We start from the raw sequence: 16,663 nt of genomic DNA on the forward strand, positions 1-16,663 counted from the left end.
TGGGGGCTGACTGAACTGAATATAAGTGCTGAGGAGAGGCCAAGAGATGAGCTCTCCTTTCCACCTTGTTCCACATCCTTACAGGGGACTTAAGGGGAGGAAGCAGGGAGCTGGGCCTGTAAGCTTAAGTCTGAGCTTTGGGTGTTTCTGAGATTATTCTGCCCAGATCACTAGGCTAGAAATGGAGAGAAGATTTTAAGACTAGTACTCATTTCAGAATTAAAGATCAGTTTCCTGGATTGCCCTTTGTTTCTTCAGGAATGTGAAGATGACTGCATGTGCAGGAGGGCTATGTGTACTCTCTCACCCTCACCCCTCCCCCACCCCCACCATGTCATGAGTCCCTTGGAGGCTCAGTCACCAGTCTGTTCCCTGATTTCCTTGATTTTAGTCTAGACAACACATTGTGAAAGAATCCCTGCAAATTCTGGAAGGTCACAATTGAAAAAATCTTAACGTGGTCTCTGTGGTTTTTTTCTGCTTTCAAGAAGACAAACAGCTATGGCATCTTTGGGAAGACTGTCTCAGCTGGAGAAAGGGATGAAGCCTCACCAAGGCCCTTTGGCCTTCTATTCTCACTGCTAGCTTTAATAGCTAGGGAGCTATTAAGAATTGCTGTGTAAAGTCCATAAAATAGTTTTTTTTTTAAAGATTTTATTTATTCATTTGAGACACAGAGATACAGAGACAGAGAGAGAGCATGAGTAGGGAAAGAGGCAGAGGGAGAGGGAGAAGCAAGCTCCTCGCTGAGCCAGGAGCCCGATGTGGGGCTCGATCCCAGGATCCTGGGATCATGACCTGAGCCAAAGGCAGATGCTTAACCAACTGAGCCACCCAGGCACCCCAAGTCCATAAAATAGTTTTGTTTGTTTGTTTTTAAAGCCTCTAACAAGGGAAGAGGAAGTAAAAAAACCTCAAGGAGGCAGAATGGGAAGCAACCCAAACTCCTCTCCCTCACTTCTCCTTTACACAAGCACCAAGGGTGCTTCCAAAGATAGAAAAATACTTGAGAGGCCAGAGACTACATTTGTGTCCTGTAAATAGAACCCTTGTTTTCTAGGGCCTTGGGGATACTTAACAAGCCTTATCAAATATGAGTCTACAGGAAAACGTGAATGAACTTTTCAAGCACAGTAGAATGAACCTCATTTTCTAATCAATGCAGGAAAAAAAAAATTTAAGAGGAAAATTTTTTTGACCAGTTGACCAATTCGGCTAAAAGAGGAAATAAAATAAAAACTATAATGACAAGCTATTTTGAAATGACCAATGAGAATATTGTATATTAAAATTATGGGAAATAATCAAAGCTGCACTTAGAGGAAAACTCATAGCCTTAAATGCTTTTATCATTAAACAGAGACTAGAAATTAAATACACTGGGGCACCTGGGTGGCACAGTCTGTTAAGCATCTGACTCTTATTTCCGCTCAGGTTGTGATCTCATGGTCATGAGATGGAGCCCCATGTCGGGTGCAGCATGGAGTCTGCTTGAAATTCTCTCTCTCCCTCTGCCCCTCCCACTCATGCACTTGCTCTCTCAAATAAATAGATCTTTTAACAAAATTAAATACACTGGTATTTATTGAAAGTTTAATTCGTATGGAAATTGCACTTAAATATATTTTACTTAATCTTTGTAGTGCTTATGAGGCAGACACTGTTTTTTGCTCTTATCTTTTCAAAATGCTCTGAAGTATAACTAGCACTATCCATGCAATGGCCTAGGTTCTTAGTTTTCAAGAGTATTTCACACCTTTCTTGATTCACTGCTACATTTATTAATGTTTATTGTCTATACAGAACTTTAAGGGATGAAGAGATGAATAATTGATGTTCTCTACCCTATACTCCTGTCAGTGTATGTGACGTTGATGTATATATGTTGGAATGGCAGAAGAGGACACAGGTCATAGTATGATTGTAACTAACCCTCCGAATTAAGGCAAACTTTTAGTGCTAAAAAATAAGGTCTTAACAAAGTACCATGGGAGCCCAGAAGAAAGTGATTTTGACTTGTGGTAGCAAGAGTCAACTGCAGTGCTTATTGCTACAGTTCAGGGCCTTGTTTAGGAGTCTGTGCTTCATTATCAGGACAGTGGGGAACCACTGGAGGGTGGGTGTGTGTGTGTGTGTGTGTGTGTGTGTAGACTTTTCTAAACTTTTAAAGTTTTGTTGTTGCTATTTTGTTTTGTTTTTCCCCTTCAGAATAGTTTCTCAGATGTGGAACTACTTGATCAAAGAGGAAAAAAATTTATGATTCTTAAAACACACCATCAAATTGCTTTCCATAAAGTGTAATGCGTTCACAGGGTCTCTCTCCCTGTTGGGAGATGTTGGTGTCTATAAAGGTCTGAACGAAGGAAGCTTTTCCCACAGCTGGGGCACTAGTGAGGCTCCTTTCCTGAATGAGTCCCCTGATGCTCAGGGAGTCTAATGTTGAGAGATTCTTCTAGGGTGAAGTTCTCAGGGTTTCCTCTGTATAGAGTGGTTTGATGCTCTATAAGTTCTAAGTCTTGGGATTTCCAAGTTGATTTTCTATTTTTTGTTTGTTTGTTTTTTGTAAAACAGAACCTCAGAGAGCATTCCATTCTAAGGTAACAGTGAATGGATGCAGAGTTCCCAGGTTTTTTCTGCTTTGAAGAAGCTTCTTTGTCTCTCCTAACTTTTTAAATTAAATTTTAGTTATTTAACATACAGTGCAATACTGGATTCTGGAGTAGAATTCAATGACTCACTTAGATACAACACCCAGTGCTCATCACAAGTGCCCTCTTTAATACCCATCACCCATCTGTCCCTCCCCGCCCACCTCCCTCCATCAACCCTCAGTTTATTCTCTATCGTTAAGAATCACGTATGGTCGGGGTGCCTGGGTGGCTCAGTCATTAAGCGTCTGCCTTTGGCTCAGGTCATGATCCCGGGGTCCTGGTATTGAGCCCCGCATTGGGCTCCCTGCTCCACAGGAAGCCTGCTTCTCCCTCTCCCACCCTCTCTGCTTGTGTTCCCTCTCTTGCTGTGTCTCTCTCTAATAAATAAATAAAATCTTAAAAAAAAAAGAATCATGTATGGCTTGTTTCCCTCTTTCCTCCTTTTTCCTTTCTCCCTTCCCATATGTTCATCTGTTTTCTTACTTAAATTACACATATAAGTGAGGTCATATGGTATTTGTCTTTCTCTGACTGACTTATTTCACTTAGCACTCTAGCTCCATCCATGTCATTGCAAATGGCACGATTTCATTCTTGATGGTTGAATAATATTCCTGTGTGTGTGTGTGTGTGTGTATCACATCTTTATCCATTCATCAGTCGACGATGGACATTTGGACTCTCTCCATAGTTTAGTTATTGTTGATAATGCTGCTATAAACATTAGGGTGCATGTGCCCCTTCGAATCTGTATTTTTGTATCCTTTGGGTTAAATATCTACTTTATTTTGTATCCTTCGGGTTAAATACCTACTAGTGCAATTGCTGGATTGTAGGGTGGTTCTATTTTTAACTTTTTGAGGAACCTCCAAACTGTTCTCCAGAGTGGCTGCACCAGTTCGCATTCCCACCAACAGTGCAAGAGGGTTCCCCTTTATCCACATCCTCCCCAACACCTGTTGTTTCTTCTGTTGTTAATTTTAGCCATTCTCACACGTGTGAGGTGGCATCTCATTGTGGTTTTAATTTGTATTTCCCTGATGATGAGTGATGTTGAACATCTTTTCATGTGTCTGTAAGCCATCTGGATGTCTTTGGAAAAGTGTTCATGTTTTCTGTCCATTTCTTAACTGGGTTATTTGTTTTTTGGGTGTTGAGTTTGATAAGTCTTTATAGATTTTGGATACTAACCCTTTATCAGATATGTCATTTGCAAATATCTTCTCCGATTCTGTAGGTGGCCTTTTAGTTTTGTTGATTGTTTCCTTTGCTGTGCAGTTGACAAAGTCCCGATAGTTCATTTTTGGTTTTGTTCCCTCACCTCTAGCGACGTGTCTAGCAAGAAGTTGCTGCAGCCGAGGTCAAAGAGGTTTCTCCCTGTGTTCTCCTCTAGGATTTTGATGGTTTTATGTCTCACATTTAGGTATTTCATCCATTTTGAATTTATTTTTGTGTATGGTATAAGAAAGCGATCCAATTTCATTCTTCTGCATGTTGCTGTCCAATTTTACCAACACGATTTGTTGAAGAGACTCTTTTTTCCATTGGATATTCTTTAAAGATCAGTTGACCAAATAGCTGCAGGTACATATCTGTGTCTCTCCTGATCTTAAAACCTGAGAGAAAAAATGAAAATTGAAAATGTCGTCCTGTTCCAAGGGGAAACAAAGTGAGGGGGAGAAAAAGTTGTATTAAACCAGTAATGGGATGTTTGAAACGCCTAAGTAAATCTCAAAGCTTTTTACTCCAATTAAGTCTGATGTTTTCTTTTCTTTCTTCCCTTGTATCCAGTGAACACTCACCTTAACTTGAAGCCAAATACTTGTTTCATTTCTTTGGAATTCTGCAGTCCTTTTACCCATGGCTCTTCTCTGTGCTCTGCTGGGAAGCTCAGGCCAGGCCTTGGTACTGGATATCCTGGCCACAAGAAAAACAGGAAGCATAAGAGTTTGGGTCACCACTGATTGTTCCTGGATTCTGATTTCTGGGGCAGATGGCCTCTCTCTCTCTATTTCCTCAGTAAGGATGATTTCACCTAGAGCCTCTGTCAGGCAATATTTCAGTGTTAATATAAAACCAAAATGAAGGGAAAGCTTTTGTGCTCAATTCAAGGCTATTGTCCTCCATCCAATCTGTGGACGAGGAGTGAATTAATTCTGTGTTAAAATCAATGCACTAGGGCGCCTGGGTGGCTCAGTTGGTTGGGCGACTGCCTTCGGCTCAGGTCGTAATCCTGGAGTCCCGGGATCGAGTCCCGCATCGGGCTCCCTGCTCAGCAAGGAGCCTGCTTCTCCCTCTAACCCTCCCCCCTCTCATGTGCTTGCTCTCTCTCAAATAAATAAATAAAATCTTTAAAAAAATAAAAAAATAAAATAAAATCAATGCACTAAATTAGTTTTATATTATCTTTCGAATATTTTATTAAGAGAATTATCTAAGCCAGGACTAAAATGCCAAAAGAAGAGAGAGAGAGAGAGAGGTAAAAGTGGGAGTTTGGGAACTGTGTCCTGGATTAATTTCAGTTAAGAGATTTTCAAATAAAAATTGATATCTGAACTTGATTGGTGGTGACCAGCAAATACTGTCTTTATATGTTTCTTTTAGCTGAAGCCTAGAAGTGGATTATCTTGAAGTTAACTGAAACAACTATCTAACAGTGTTTCTGGCAAGCCAAAGACAGTTAGTAAAATCATGTCCAGCTTAGTTCCCTGCTATGTCCTACCACTGCTTCCCTCGCTGAGAGCAGCTATAGCTTGCAACCTCTTTCTGTGTCCCTTCTTACCCCTCCTCACCCCTGACAAAATTTACTGCTCTGCAATAAAGTGTGGGTTGGTAAATGGTGGTTTATGATACAAGGAGGAAATATGAGGAAATGTTTAAATATGAGAATTATGTTTAAATATGAGGAATAAACATGAGGAAAATGTTTAAATATTAACATTACTAAACAACATTAGCAAGTTAGTTTGGTTAATGTTAATCTGAAGGAAAACTTAAATTCTAGGACATTTTATCAAAATACAGAAAGTGGAGCAAAATACCTTATTTTATTATTTTCATGGAGAAAGGCAACATATTTCAGATTAATAAAAGTAAAATGCATTTTACATCAGTATTTTGTTTATAATTGAATTTCAAAGCTAAGAGTAAGATCAAAGAGTAATTTCATACATGTAAAGCCAAACCCTGAGCCATAGATCACAGGAAATCTGTAGTCCAGTAAAGTAGTATCAAATCAAAGCTGGGAAGAGTGGCAAATAGCAAAGGCTTGGGGTGGCAGAAACCTGGAGGCCAGAGTATCCTCAGGGGAGAGGCAGGGAAAGCAGCATTTCACACTGAGAGGAGCTGCTTATTTTTCTGCTCCCTCACCAAAGAGCACAGACCAAAAAGTCTTAACACTGTGTATTTCATCAAATACTGGTTTGAAAACCACGCACAGACAACTGCCCCACTTGAGTGCAGTGGAATCTATAAGACCTAGGTAAGGACTGAAAGCTCCAGAGACAGAATCTAGTGACCATGACAGCTAAGGCCAGGATTATTCTTTATCTGAGATTCAAATTTGTTTTTCTCGGTTATAATAGGGAGCCACCGACAGCCGAGGACAAGAAAATATAAGAACGCAGAATCAATAATGGTTGCCAGAGGGCATATTTACTTCCCTGAACTTACTTTTCACCAAAGACCTAAAATAGTGGTTCTTAATTTTTTTGGTGGTTTTGAGAACTTCATGAAAGCCATGGATCCGCTTCCTAGAAGATACACATACACATGCAGTTCTGCATACAGTATCAAAAGTTAAAAGATTTCCAAATCCAACAATTGTGACCCTCCAAGAGCTGCACTAGTCAGTACAGTAGCCACCAAGTGGCACTTAGGAACATGAGCCGCATTTTACCATTGCAATAAATTCTACTAGACAGTGCTGCTCCATAATTTCATGGACTCTAGGTTAAGAACTCGTGCCCCAAATGAGCCCCTGTAGATCTACTGGCCTGTAACCCCACTCCCAGTAATATTCCAGCTATTTTATCTGTCTGAATAGGCCTCAAAAGGAGGAGGAATATTAACAGTAATTTTTAATAACTCAGAAAGTCCATCTAGCTTCAAGTCTCCATTAATAACCTTAACTTAGGGGTGCCTGGGTGGCTCAGTCAATTGGGTATCTGCCTTCGGCTCAGATCATGACCCAGGCTTCCTGCTCAGCGGAGAGCCTGCTTCTCCCTCTCCCTCTGCTGCTCCCCCTGCTGTGCTGTCAAATAAATAAAATCTTTTTTAAAAACCCTAAACTTAAATAACAGATGATTCATTCTTTCCCATCTCAAGGTATGTGTAGTTTTGCAAATATTCCCATGTCCCACATCCTGCAATAAAAATCCAAGTGGCTTTTCTGTGAGATAGGGTGAGCCTTCAGGAGTTGACTGTGCATTAGTAACAGCTGGTATTACACTGAGTTCATACTAAGTGCCCGGTACCATTCTAAGCATCCTACACGTTAGCTCATTTAATCCTCACCCAATGTTACAAGGTCGGGATAGTCTTATCCCCTCAAAACAGATGAGAGAACTGAAGTTTGCGGATTAGTGAAATTGAATAACTTGTTTGAGATAACGTAGTAAATGCCAGCGAAGTGGTTATTAGGTTAGAATCTGTAGGTTCCTGAAATATGTCAAAAACATGAAAATGGCCTTAGAGGACTCTGAGGTCACATGTCTCAACAAGGGTTTATGAAATGGTCGTATACCTGCCTGCGTGCTCTTCGGCTGCTAAGGCCACATTTGCCACAACAGCTGTGGACCTCTTTCCCTCGAGCACAAGAAAACAAAATACTCAGGACTCTTTCCAGCCAGTCGTCCAAAGCCAGCCTCTCCGTCCTCACATCACCCTTACTATTATGACAGCCTTGAACTTTATAAAGCGACAGACTAGCTGTGGGACCCCGAACAGGGCGTTAACTGACACTTGGTGCTGTTATCCGTACATGGGGATGATAATAGCGTCTCCGTCCCACAGTTTTGTGTGCTGTGAGCGCCCAGCTGCATTAGGCAGGCGCTCAATAAGAGGTTACTGGTTGTCACGATTCACTCCTACGAAGCCTCTATTTCTTGAGCCCACGGTCTTGAATGTCGCCGGAGGGAAAGGAGATGCTGAGCCAACTCTTGGGGTTTCCTTCCGTTAGCCCCTCGCAGTGAAGTTCACAGCTTTCATCACAAGACCTAGGACCTAGGAGGGAGCTGAGTAACGATCCTGCCCTCGCAGGGGTGAACAATAAGCGGCACGTCCCGAGCCTCCAAGAGCCCTCGGGGACGTCCAGCCTTCAGGAGCGAGGCCCTGACCGGGTGAGGGACAACAACCCGCGGGACGCACGGCCGCGGTGCGTAACTCCTCACCGCTGGGTACCTGCAGCGGGGCGGGCGCCGGCACGGGGCGCGGGGCGCGCCACAGACTACGTCTCCCGGCAAGCCCCGGGGCGACGCTTACCCGGGCGGGTCCGCACGCTTCCCGCCCTCCCCCGGGCGCCGCGCGGCGGCGGAGAGCACCCTGGCTTGCGTGCTTCTGAGGCCGTCGGGGCCACAGGACCCTCTACAGCAGCCCCGAGTAACCAGAGCGCGTGGGGACTGCCCTTAAATCGGGACAGTGGTTCTTAAACTTGTCTCTGGGGAAAGAGCTTAACAATTCAGATTGCTGCCCCCCTCCCCCCGCCCCCGGACACTGACGCACTGGATTTCGCGTGGCTCAGGGATTTTCACTTTAGCAAGCTTTCCGGGGAATTCTGATCCGGTAGCCCACCAGTCACGCCCTCAGGCTTGTTTTCCACTAAACTTACCTGCCCCGCCTCTCGTCTCCAATTGGCCCGTCGCTCGTCCCGCCCCTGCAGGCAAATCTTCCCTTCTGGTTGGTCGGGTCCGTGGCGAGACCTGTCCCAATGGGCGCTAGAATTCGCGGATCGTGACCCGGAAGTTGGTCCCGAGGCTGCGCCGTTGGCTGTGGTCGCCTAACGCGCGCTGGGACTTCCGGCGTGAAGCCAAGCGCCTGGTCTTGCGTGAGACCGCGACGAGCGTGAAGGCGCGGCGTTCAGGTCCTGCCCTGGGGCTGGGAGGGGGGGTGCGTCCTGCGGGTGACTGGATCGGGGTTGGCGCGGCGGCGCCCGTGATCGACTGAGGCCAAGGTGCCGGAGCCAGCTGCGCCCGGGCTGGAGCTGGGCTCCTTGGCCGGGACTTGCAGCCGCGGGGCCCGGGGAGACTTCTTGGGCGGGCGCAGCTGGTTTCGGGGCCAAGGCGCTCCCGGGGCCTGACGATGGCGTCGGTCCCGGGGTCCCAAGACCGGGAAGGGCTCCTGATAGTGAAACTGGAGGAGGACTGCGCCTGGAGCCAGGAGCTGCCCCCGCCAGATCCAGGGCCCAACTCTGAGGCCTCCCACTTACGCTTCAGACGGTTCCGCTTCCAAGAGGCAGCTGGGCCCCGGGAAGCCCTCAGCCGGCTCCAGGAGCTCTGCCATGAGTGGCTGCGGCCTGAAATGCGTACTAAGGAGCAAATCCTGGAGCTGCTGGTACTGGAGCAGTTCCTGACCATCCTGCCCCAGGAGATCCAGAGCAGGGTGCAGGAGCTGCATCCTGAGAGCGGCGAGGAAGCGGTGACCCTTGTGGAGGACATGCAGAGAGAGCTTGGGAGGCTGCGACTACAGGTGAGAGAAAGAGCTGTCTTATCTGCGGTTTGTTTGGCCCCAAGGACTAGGACGTTGCGGCGGCCCTGTTCTCCATACCTTTACTTGGTCCCCCGAGTAGACTTTATATGGGCAAGAGGTCTTTTCATAGTTTAGTCAGGAAGACTCATTTTCCAGGTTTTCCCCGGAAGGACAGAGTGAGCCGTGAAGAATGCCCTATTTCCACATGGAGGCAGGGGTTCTGCATTAATGTGACCCCCAGAGTTAATTTGCAGGGTTCAAATCCTCACTCTGCTCTGTAGCTTTGTGACTTTGGGCAAGTTACTTAATCTCTTTGGGCTTCGGATTTGCCACTGGTAAAGTGAGAATGATAAAACATCTTTTTAGGGTTGCTTTGAGGGTTGCAGGGAGAGCATCATGTAGTTTTGATCACACTACTGGCCAATAGTGCTTAATGGCTGTTAGCTGTTGTTATGTTAAGTGCAGCAGTCTGGTCTCCTCTGCAGAGCTAGGTCAGGTTACTAGTGAATTTAGGAAAACAGTTTGTCAGTGAGGTTCCGAGGGCATTTTCCCCCAGGGTCACCCAAGTTTAACTTATCCAAGAGTGAGGAATGGAAGCATATAGAAAGAGTGGGGGGAGGCAAGAGGAAGTCAGGTGTGTCAGAGAGCTGTGTGGGGAAGGTGTGCCCTGGGAGCGGACACCCTCCCCTCCTATTTTCTCCCATGCTTGGAGGATCAGGAAAGCTTTTAGTGTGAACTGTCCTTCTCTCTTGCTGGATCCAAAAGGATTGCCAGTGGTTCTCTGTTGAAGGCTTGCCCTCAGAATTCTGTACTAATTTCCCTTCCTATTATGGGCCCTGTTGTGATGATGAGTGATGTGGGTTGGTTCCCAGGTCACAAACCATAGGCGGGGAACAGAAGTGCTTTTGGAGGAGCCTTTGCCTCTGGAAACAGCACGAGAGTCACCGAGCTTCAAGTTGGAGCCATTGGAGACTGAGCGAAGCCCTGGCCCCAGGCTGCAGGAGCTGCTAGGCCCCAGCCCCAAAAGGGACCCCCAAGCTGTAAAGGAGAGGGGTGAGGAACAGTTGTCTGGGCAGGTGGGAGGGAGGAGGGGCTTCGGGGTTGCCCCCTGACACCATCAGGTGGAGTACGGTTGCCTAGGTGAGGGAATTTCTGATCTCAGGGTTCCCATATGTGGAGTGAAGGACCTAAAAGTGGTGGCTTGGGTTCTTCTGGGGATGGGAGGCGGGAGGGGGATCTCTAAGTAAGCCCAGCACAGACATTTAGAGCTTTGGATGATTGAGGACTTGAATGCTGCAGGCCAGCAGGGCAGTTGACTGGTGTTTTTTACCTGCACCCCGCCATTTTGGATATCGCTTTATTATGCCTCTGTTGCCTTCTTTTGCTCATTGTACAATCCTCAGCAGAGACTGGGTGTTGGGGAATGGATACCGTGTTGTAATAATCCTTGGGTTCCCAAGAATTACAAATGCCATTCTCATCATGATTTCTGTCACTTCAGCATTGTCTGCTCCCTGGCTTTCTCTCTTTCCTGCTGAAGGAAACATGGAAGACAAGGAGATGACTGGGCCCCAGGTGATGTGGAAGTTCCCATTGTCTCCCCCCCAGTACCTCTCCCCGCAGTTGCTCTTGTGGGGATGGGGTCTTTTTGCCTCTCAGAGAGGATCCTTTCTCTCTCACCACGCGCAGCCTCCCCGCCTTCTGTATTTTCTCCACACCTCACTTGTGGGCCTGGCACCCTTCTTCCCCATGAAATGTGTCCTTGGCACCCTGGGTTTTGCCCCTATAACTCATGACTCTGCTTGAATTGTTCTTGGTGCCTCGGGCTAAAGGAGATCTTGTGCTGTTTCAGTTGCCTGAGAGCTTAGAGGACGTGGCTATGTACATCTCCCAGGAGGAGTGGGGGCATCAGGATCCTAGTAAGAGGGCCCTCTCCAGGGACACGGTGCAGGAGAGTTATGAGAATGTGGACTCACTGGGTAAGGACTTCTTTTCCAGGGATGAAGACTGAGCCGCTTCTTACCAGGGGCCTGTCCTTTAGCCACTCACCTCCAGGACATAAGTTCTGAGTTTTGCCAGAAGACCTCCTTTTTTCTAAAGCCCCCTGAATTAGGATCATTTAAACATCTGGCAGGTGGCACAGTTGGCAAACTTATGACCCCCGGCTGCCAGAGCTGAAGGCAGGGAATGTGAGTTTTATGGACTTCCCAGGGCAGAGCAAATCAAATCCACTGACAGCCTCCCCCCACCCCCACATCACACAGACTCTCAGTTCTTGATGCCTTGCAATTTTGAGATGCTTATTCTTCTGACCTCATTTGTATTTTCTATGCTTCATTAGTATTTCTAGGCCCTTCCCCAACTTTCAGGGGGCACTGGCATCAATATTCCAGCTTAGCAGTTATCCCAGCCCTTAAAAATTCAGGAACGGGGGAGGCCTTTTGGAAATTTGAAAATGATATATATGTGTAAAATGGGATAAATAAATTAAGATGCATCTATGTGTTGAACTATTATGCAGAGATTAAAAATGAGGCTTGCGAAATACGACAAAAAACTGATAGTTGGATCTGGGTGAAGAGTGTACAGGTATTGTATAATTCCTTCAACTTTGGATGTATGAAAATTCTCATAATAAAAAGTTGTGGGAAGTCTTAGTGTAAAACAGTTCTGTATATGTTACAGTTGATTATAGCTGTATTAACACATGGTAGAAAAGAGTCACACGTACTTTTTTTCATACATCAGGTGTTTGTAAAGAGACACAGGTATCAACTCACTTGCACTAATTCTGCATAGGAGTCACTGCTGGGTTTGGTTCCCTTCACTGGGATCTTGTCCAGGTTATCCATTCTTGGGCCTGGCTTGGTGCCCTAACTTAAGCAGAGCTTTCAGTGAGTGCTGCATAGGAAGAGAAGTTTGGATCACAAGTTCTTAGAACTAAACTGTTTAAAGTCCATGTTTGCTGGGATTGGAATGAGGTTTTAGTTTTAGCATAGCACAGGAATGGTGCTTTTGGGTTTTAACCTCAGGGTCCTCCCAGAGCCCCAGGTTTCTTTCTGATTGTCCATCATATTATATTTTCTCCTGGAGTTGTCTAGTGGAACTCAGTTCTAGTTTATATTTATCTGTGAGAGTCAGGGCTCTTTTATAATATTAAACTAATTCCTCAAGAACTGATCACTCTAATCATGTTTGTTTGATTGTTTTAATTACAAAAGTATACATTCTCATTGCAGAAGGTCCCAAGTACTACAAAAGTGTAAAAAGAAAAAAAAGCCATAGTCTCCCTCCTCCAATTTCTTTCTCTGGAGGTAATTACTGAGAACAGTTGAGTGTACATTCCAAGTATTTGCTGTCAGACTTATTGCACCTTCTGTGGATATGTCCACTAAGTGCGGGGAACAAGATTATCTTTGTTTCTTCTGCCTGGTAGAGAAAAACGGTGACATAGAAATCTGTTTCTTTCATTGTAAACAGAGTCTCAGGTTCCTAGTCAGGAGACCCTGAGCACCCATGTGGAACAAGGAGGAAAGCCATGGGATCCCAGTGTTCAGACTTGCAAGGAGGGCCTGAGTCTCAGAAGCCCAGCTCCAGGTAAGGAATGAAGATGAGCAGCCTGTCCAGCTAGCATCCCACTGTTGGGAGGGAGGCATTTGAGGATTTGGGTGTAGGACTAGCTCATCACTGTTGCCAGGAAGATACATTGCTTCCTGTGTCCCCACTGCCCACTTCCATCCCAGGGTACAGAATGCAAGGAGGCATTCACCCCTGGGCCCCACCCTAGTCTCAGCTGTACTCCATCCCATTCATTTCCACAGGGCAGAAGCTGGAGGCTTAGTTGTAGAGGGAATTGGGGGCCTGCCTGTACAGGGAATTCAGGACTGGTCTGAGTGAGCGCTGGTTCCTGAGCGATGGCCCCACCCCTTTTCCTCTCTAGAGTGCACTACCTACATGAGGAAAATGGGAAACTGGGGTAGAACCAGCCCTTCTGGGCTTTTGACCTCCAGGGAGTAGCAGATATGTGGGAATTCCTTTCTTCTGGTGTAGGAATAACATAGGGGTTTGGTTTCTGTTGCTCTGCCAGGAGAAGAGAAGTTTGAGAACCAGGAAGAAGGTGCTCAGTCCGTTTCCCCTGAGAGCGTCCACCCACAGGCACTGTTGCCTGGCCAGGCCAGAGGGGAGGTGCCCTGGAGTCCTGAGCAGGGAAGGCCTCGGGACAGGGCAGAAGGGCACTGGGAGCCTCCCCCAGAGGAAGGGATGGAGCCGTCCTTAGTGGGGGCCACAAGTTGCAGAGAACTGGGGCGACCAAAGGAATTGCAGCCAAAGAAGCTCCACTTATGTCCCTTGTGTGGCAAAAATTTCTCTAACAACTCGAACCTAATTAGGCACCAGAGAATACATGCAGCAGAGAGACTGTGTATGGGTGTGGAGTGTGGCGAAATCTTTGGTGGGAACCCACACTTTCTGTCACTACACAGAGCACACTTGGGAGAGGAGGCCCATAAGTGCCTGGAATGTGGAAAAAGCTTCAGTCAGAATACCCACCTGACTCGCCATCAGCGCACCCACACGGGTGAGAAACCCTATCAATGTAACGTATGTGGAAAAAGCTTCTCTTGCAACTCAAACCTTCACAGGCACCAGAGGACACACACAGGTGAAAAGCCCTACAAGTGCCCCGAGTGTGGGGAGATCTTTGCTCATAGTTCCAACCTCCTTAGACACCAAAGAATTCACACGGGAGAGAGACCTTATAAGTGTGCTGAGTGTGGGAAAAGTTTCTCTCGCAGTTCACACCTTGTCATACATGAAAGAACTCATGAGAAAGAGAGGCTTTACCCCTTCTCTGAGTGTGGGGAAGCAGTGAGTGACAGCACCCTCTTTCTTACAAATCATGGAACCCACAAGGCAGAGAAAAAACTCTTTGAATGTTTGACTTGTGGGAAAAGCTTCCGGCAGGGCATGCACCTCACCAGACATCAGAGAACGCACACAGGGGAGAAACCATATAAGTGTAACCTTTGCGGGGAAAACTTCTCTCATAGATCAAACTTAATCAGGCACCAGAGAATTCACACGGGAGAAAAACCCTATACCTGTCATGAGTGTGGAGACAGTTTTTCTCACAGCTCCAATCGGATTCGTCATCTGAGAACCCATACGGGAGAGAGACCCTATAAATGTTCTGAATGTGGAGAGAGCTTTTCTCGGAGTTCACGCCTTATGAGTCACCAGAGAACTCACACGGGATAGAAACAATGGGATTTCTCTTTGGCCCAGATAAGGTGGCATACTCAGAGTCCTGTTAAGAGCTGGTCTTTTTTGCCCAGCCCACCAAATGATCTGTTTTTAAAGTAATTACTATAAAGAGGAACAAGGTGGGGGTCATTGTGAGGGAGGTGCAGAGGCAGCAAAGGATTAGCATAGAACTAAAACAGAATTCTGTCCAAACTATTGAGGGTGGCAAGTCTTTGGGGTGACCTTCTCTATGAAGCCTCTTGTGCCAGGGTACACCTACTCCCTTGGTATATTTAGCCAGGTTGTGATTTGGGTGCCTTACTGTATCCATTGTCTATCCCAACAACTTTGGGAATCCATGTGACTTTCCGTTACTGCTTCCTCACTTGGAATGTTCAGCAGGGGCATTTGGGCTTCTGAGGCCTGGGACCAAAGAAGGGCGGAGTATTCTGGAAACCAGCTCATGGCCACAGAAGACTGGTTGGCGACTTGCAGCTCCCCCAAAGGCCTGGCTGGGAAGCCATGGGCAGTCCAGGGCAGCTACCACAGCGCCTCTCGGATGGGAAGGCCCATGCACAGGCCGGGCTTATAACCATCACCTCAGACCAAGAGGAACCAGAGACCTGAGGGAAATAGTAAGATGGAGTTTGCAGTTCAGCCCAGGTGTTGGCAGAGGAAACCGGATTTTGAATTAGTGCACCTTTGCAGAGATTAAGACTTACCCCACTTCTGTCCAAGAAAGAAACAGAGCTCTGGGGTCTTCAGAGGGTTCTATGAAAGCGGGGTTCCCTGGGAGGTTTTGCAAATGTGGATGCTGGGGAAATTAGGGATCATGCCTTTCCCTGTTGAAAATGTTTGGATGGTAATAAATATCTTCAGGAAACATGAGCGTGTGTGACTCTTCATTGAGGACCTTTTGTCTTGGCCTCCGTGTTGATTTGTTTCCTGTGTGCTTTGGCCAGAGGACCTGCTTTTTCTGTGGTTGGTCAAAGAAGGTTTGGATGAGGTTGGCTGAGGAGGGCTGAGGTAGGGTGGGGCCCTGACCGGTCAAGCTTGGGACTGCTTCGCGATAACAAAGGGTCAAGCCCAGTGGCTGCTTGGGGTCACGTTGTCATAAGGGTCTCCTAGAAGGCTTCTTTCCTTTGAGTGCTGGACAGCAGTAAAAATGTCTTTGATCGTTTGTTTAGAATGTTTACTTTCTTTTGACAAAGCTGAAGGAAAATGGCTCTTCAAAGACAGAACATACCTGAATTATTGCCTGTTAATGGAGGGAAAATAGAGGCAAGGGCAAGATTTTTAGGGGAAAGCTTTGTATTTTAGCATGGGGAATCGGGAATAGGAATTCCAGGAATGTGTATCTATGAGAAAGAGGTAGACTACCAGGAAGTATTCTAGGAGTAGGAAATTCTGATGCCAGGAAAACCTCTCAGGATTTGGCCCTGGAGGAAGATAGCTAACTGTTCTCTGGGAGAAAAAGGTGGAACATTACCTGGCAATTGGCTATCAAATACACTAATTTTAAGTGAGGGAAACAACCGTGCATACCCCTCCCCCCATTTCCTGATCAGTTTTTAAAAAAATCTTAGTTTCTTGGGACACCTGGGTGGCTCAGTTGGTTAAGCGTCTGCCTTCGGCTCAGGTCATGATCTCAGGGTCCTGGGATCGAGCCCCACATCGGGCTCCCTGCTTGGGGGGAGCCTGCTTCTCCCTCTGCCTGCCGCTCCCCCTGCTTGTGCTCATGCTCTCTCACTGGCTCTCTCTCTGGCAAATAAAACCTTTGAAAAGAATAAAATCTTTGAAAAATCTTAGTTTCTTATTTCTCTTCCTTTCTCCATAAGAGGGCAGGGGTAGTGCAGGGTTTGAGGGGCAGGAGAGAGGGTTAAGATTTGAGAGAGATTAATTTAGGACTGATTGGTGTGGCTGCTAATGCCATGAAATGTGTGGGTGATGTCAAGTTGATGTTGTTACTAAGCACTCTGGTTAAGATTGCAACTTAAATGGATTGTAAATCTCGTGAGAATGGAAAGCACCCCTCCCTTTCACCCCTCTCCCCTATAGTGTCATCCCTGCAGATCTGATAGTGGTCC

At 46.4% G+C, this 16,663-nt stretch overlaps 2 protein-coding genes and 1 long non-coding RNA gene across 4 annotated transcripts in view; 2 read left to right on the plus strand and 1 right to left on the minus strand.

Annotated features, from left to right (window-relative positions):
* Nucleotides 1-3,001: 3,001 nt before the first annotated feature.
* LOC123844425 (uncharacterized) lies at nucleotides 3,002-8,728 on the minus strand. 2 transcript variants are annotated; one of them, XR_010411817.1, is made up of 3 exons: nucleotides 8,479-8,728; nucleotides 4,454-4,568; nucleotides 3,002-4,267 (listed from the first exon to the last, which is right to left on the minus strand). It is a non-coding gene; the product is annotated as an uncharacterized LOC123844425 (long non-coding RNA). The 2 variants fall into 2 exon arrangements; XR_006790766.3 differs by lacking the exon at nucleotides 8,479-8,728 and adding an exon at nucleotides 7,396-8,165.
* An 8-nt stretch (nucleotides 8,729-8,736) lies between these two features.
* On the plus strand, nucleotides 8,737-15,459 carry ZNF263 (zinc finger protein 263). The gene is made up of 6 exons (XM_045874796.3): nucleotides 8,737-9,335; nucleotides 10,208-10,388; nucleotides 10,837-10,910; nucleotides 11,188-11,314; nucleotides 12,816-12,932; nucleotides 13,423-15,459. Exons 1-6 carry the CDS (start codon nucleotides 8,949-8,951, stop codon nucleotides 14,589-14,591), a joined length of 2,055 nt encoding a protein of 684 aa, XP_045730752.1. The 5' UTR covers nucleotides 8,737-8,948; the 3' UTR covers nucleotides 14,592-15,459.
* Nucleotides 9,206-16,663, plus strand: part of LOC123844396 (zinc finger protein 75A) — a 28,360-nt gene continuing 20,902 nt past the window's right edge. Inside the window, exon 1 of the mRNA XM_064592440.1 lies at nucleotides 9,206-9,335. The gene's annotated coding sequence lies outside the window, so the exon portion shown is untranslated. The remainder of the gene's footprint in view (nucleotides 9,336-16,663) is intronic.

This window comes from Mirounga angustirostris, unplaced genomic scaffold (assembly GCF_029215605.1).
Source record: "Mirounga angustirostris isolate CCGP_5_RB_7025 unplaced genomic scaffold, mMirAng1.0.hap1 SCAF_5, whole genome shotgun sequence".
Taxonomy (NCBI): Eukaryota; Metazoa; Chordata; class Mammalia; order Carnivora; family Phocidae; genus Mirounga; species Mirounga angustirostris.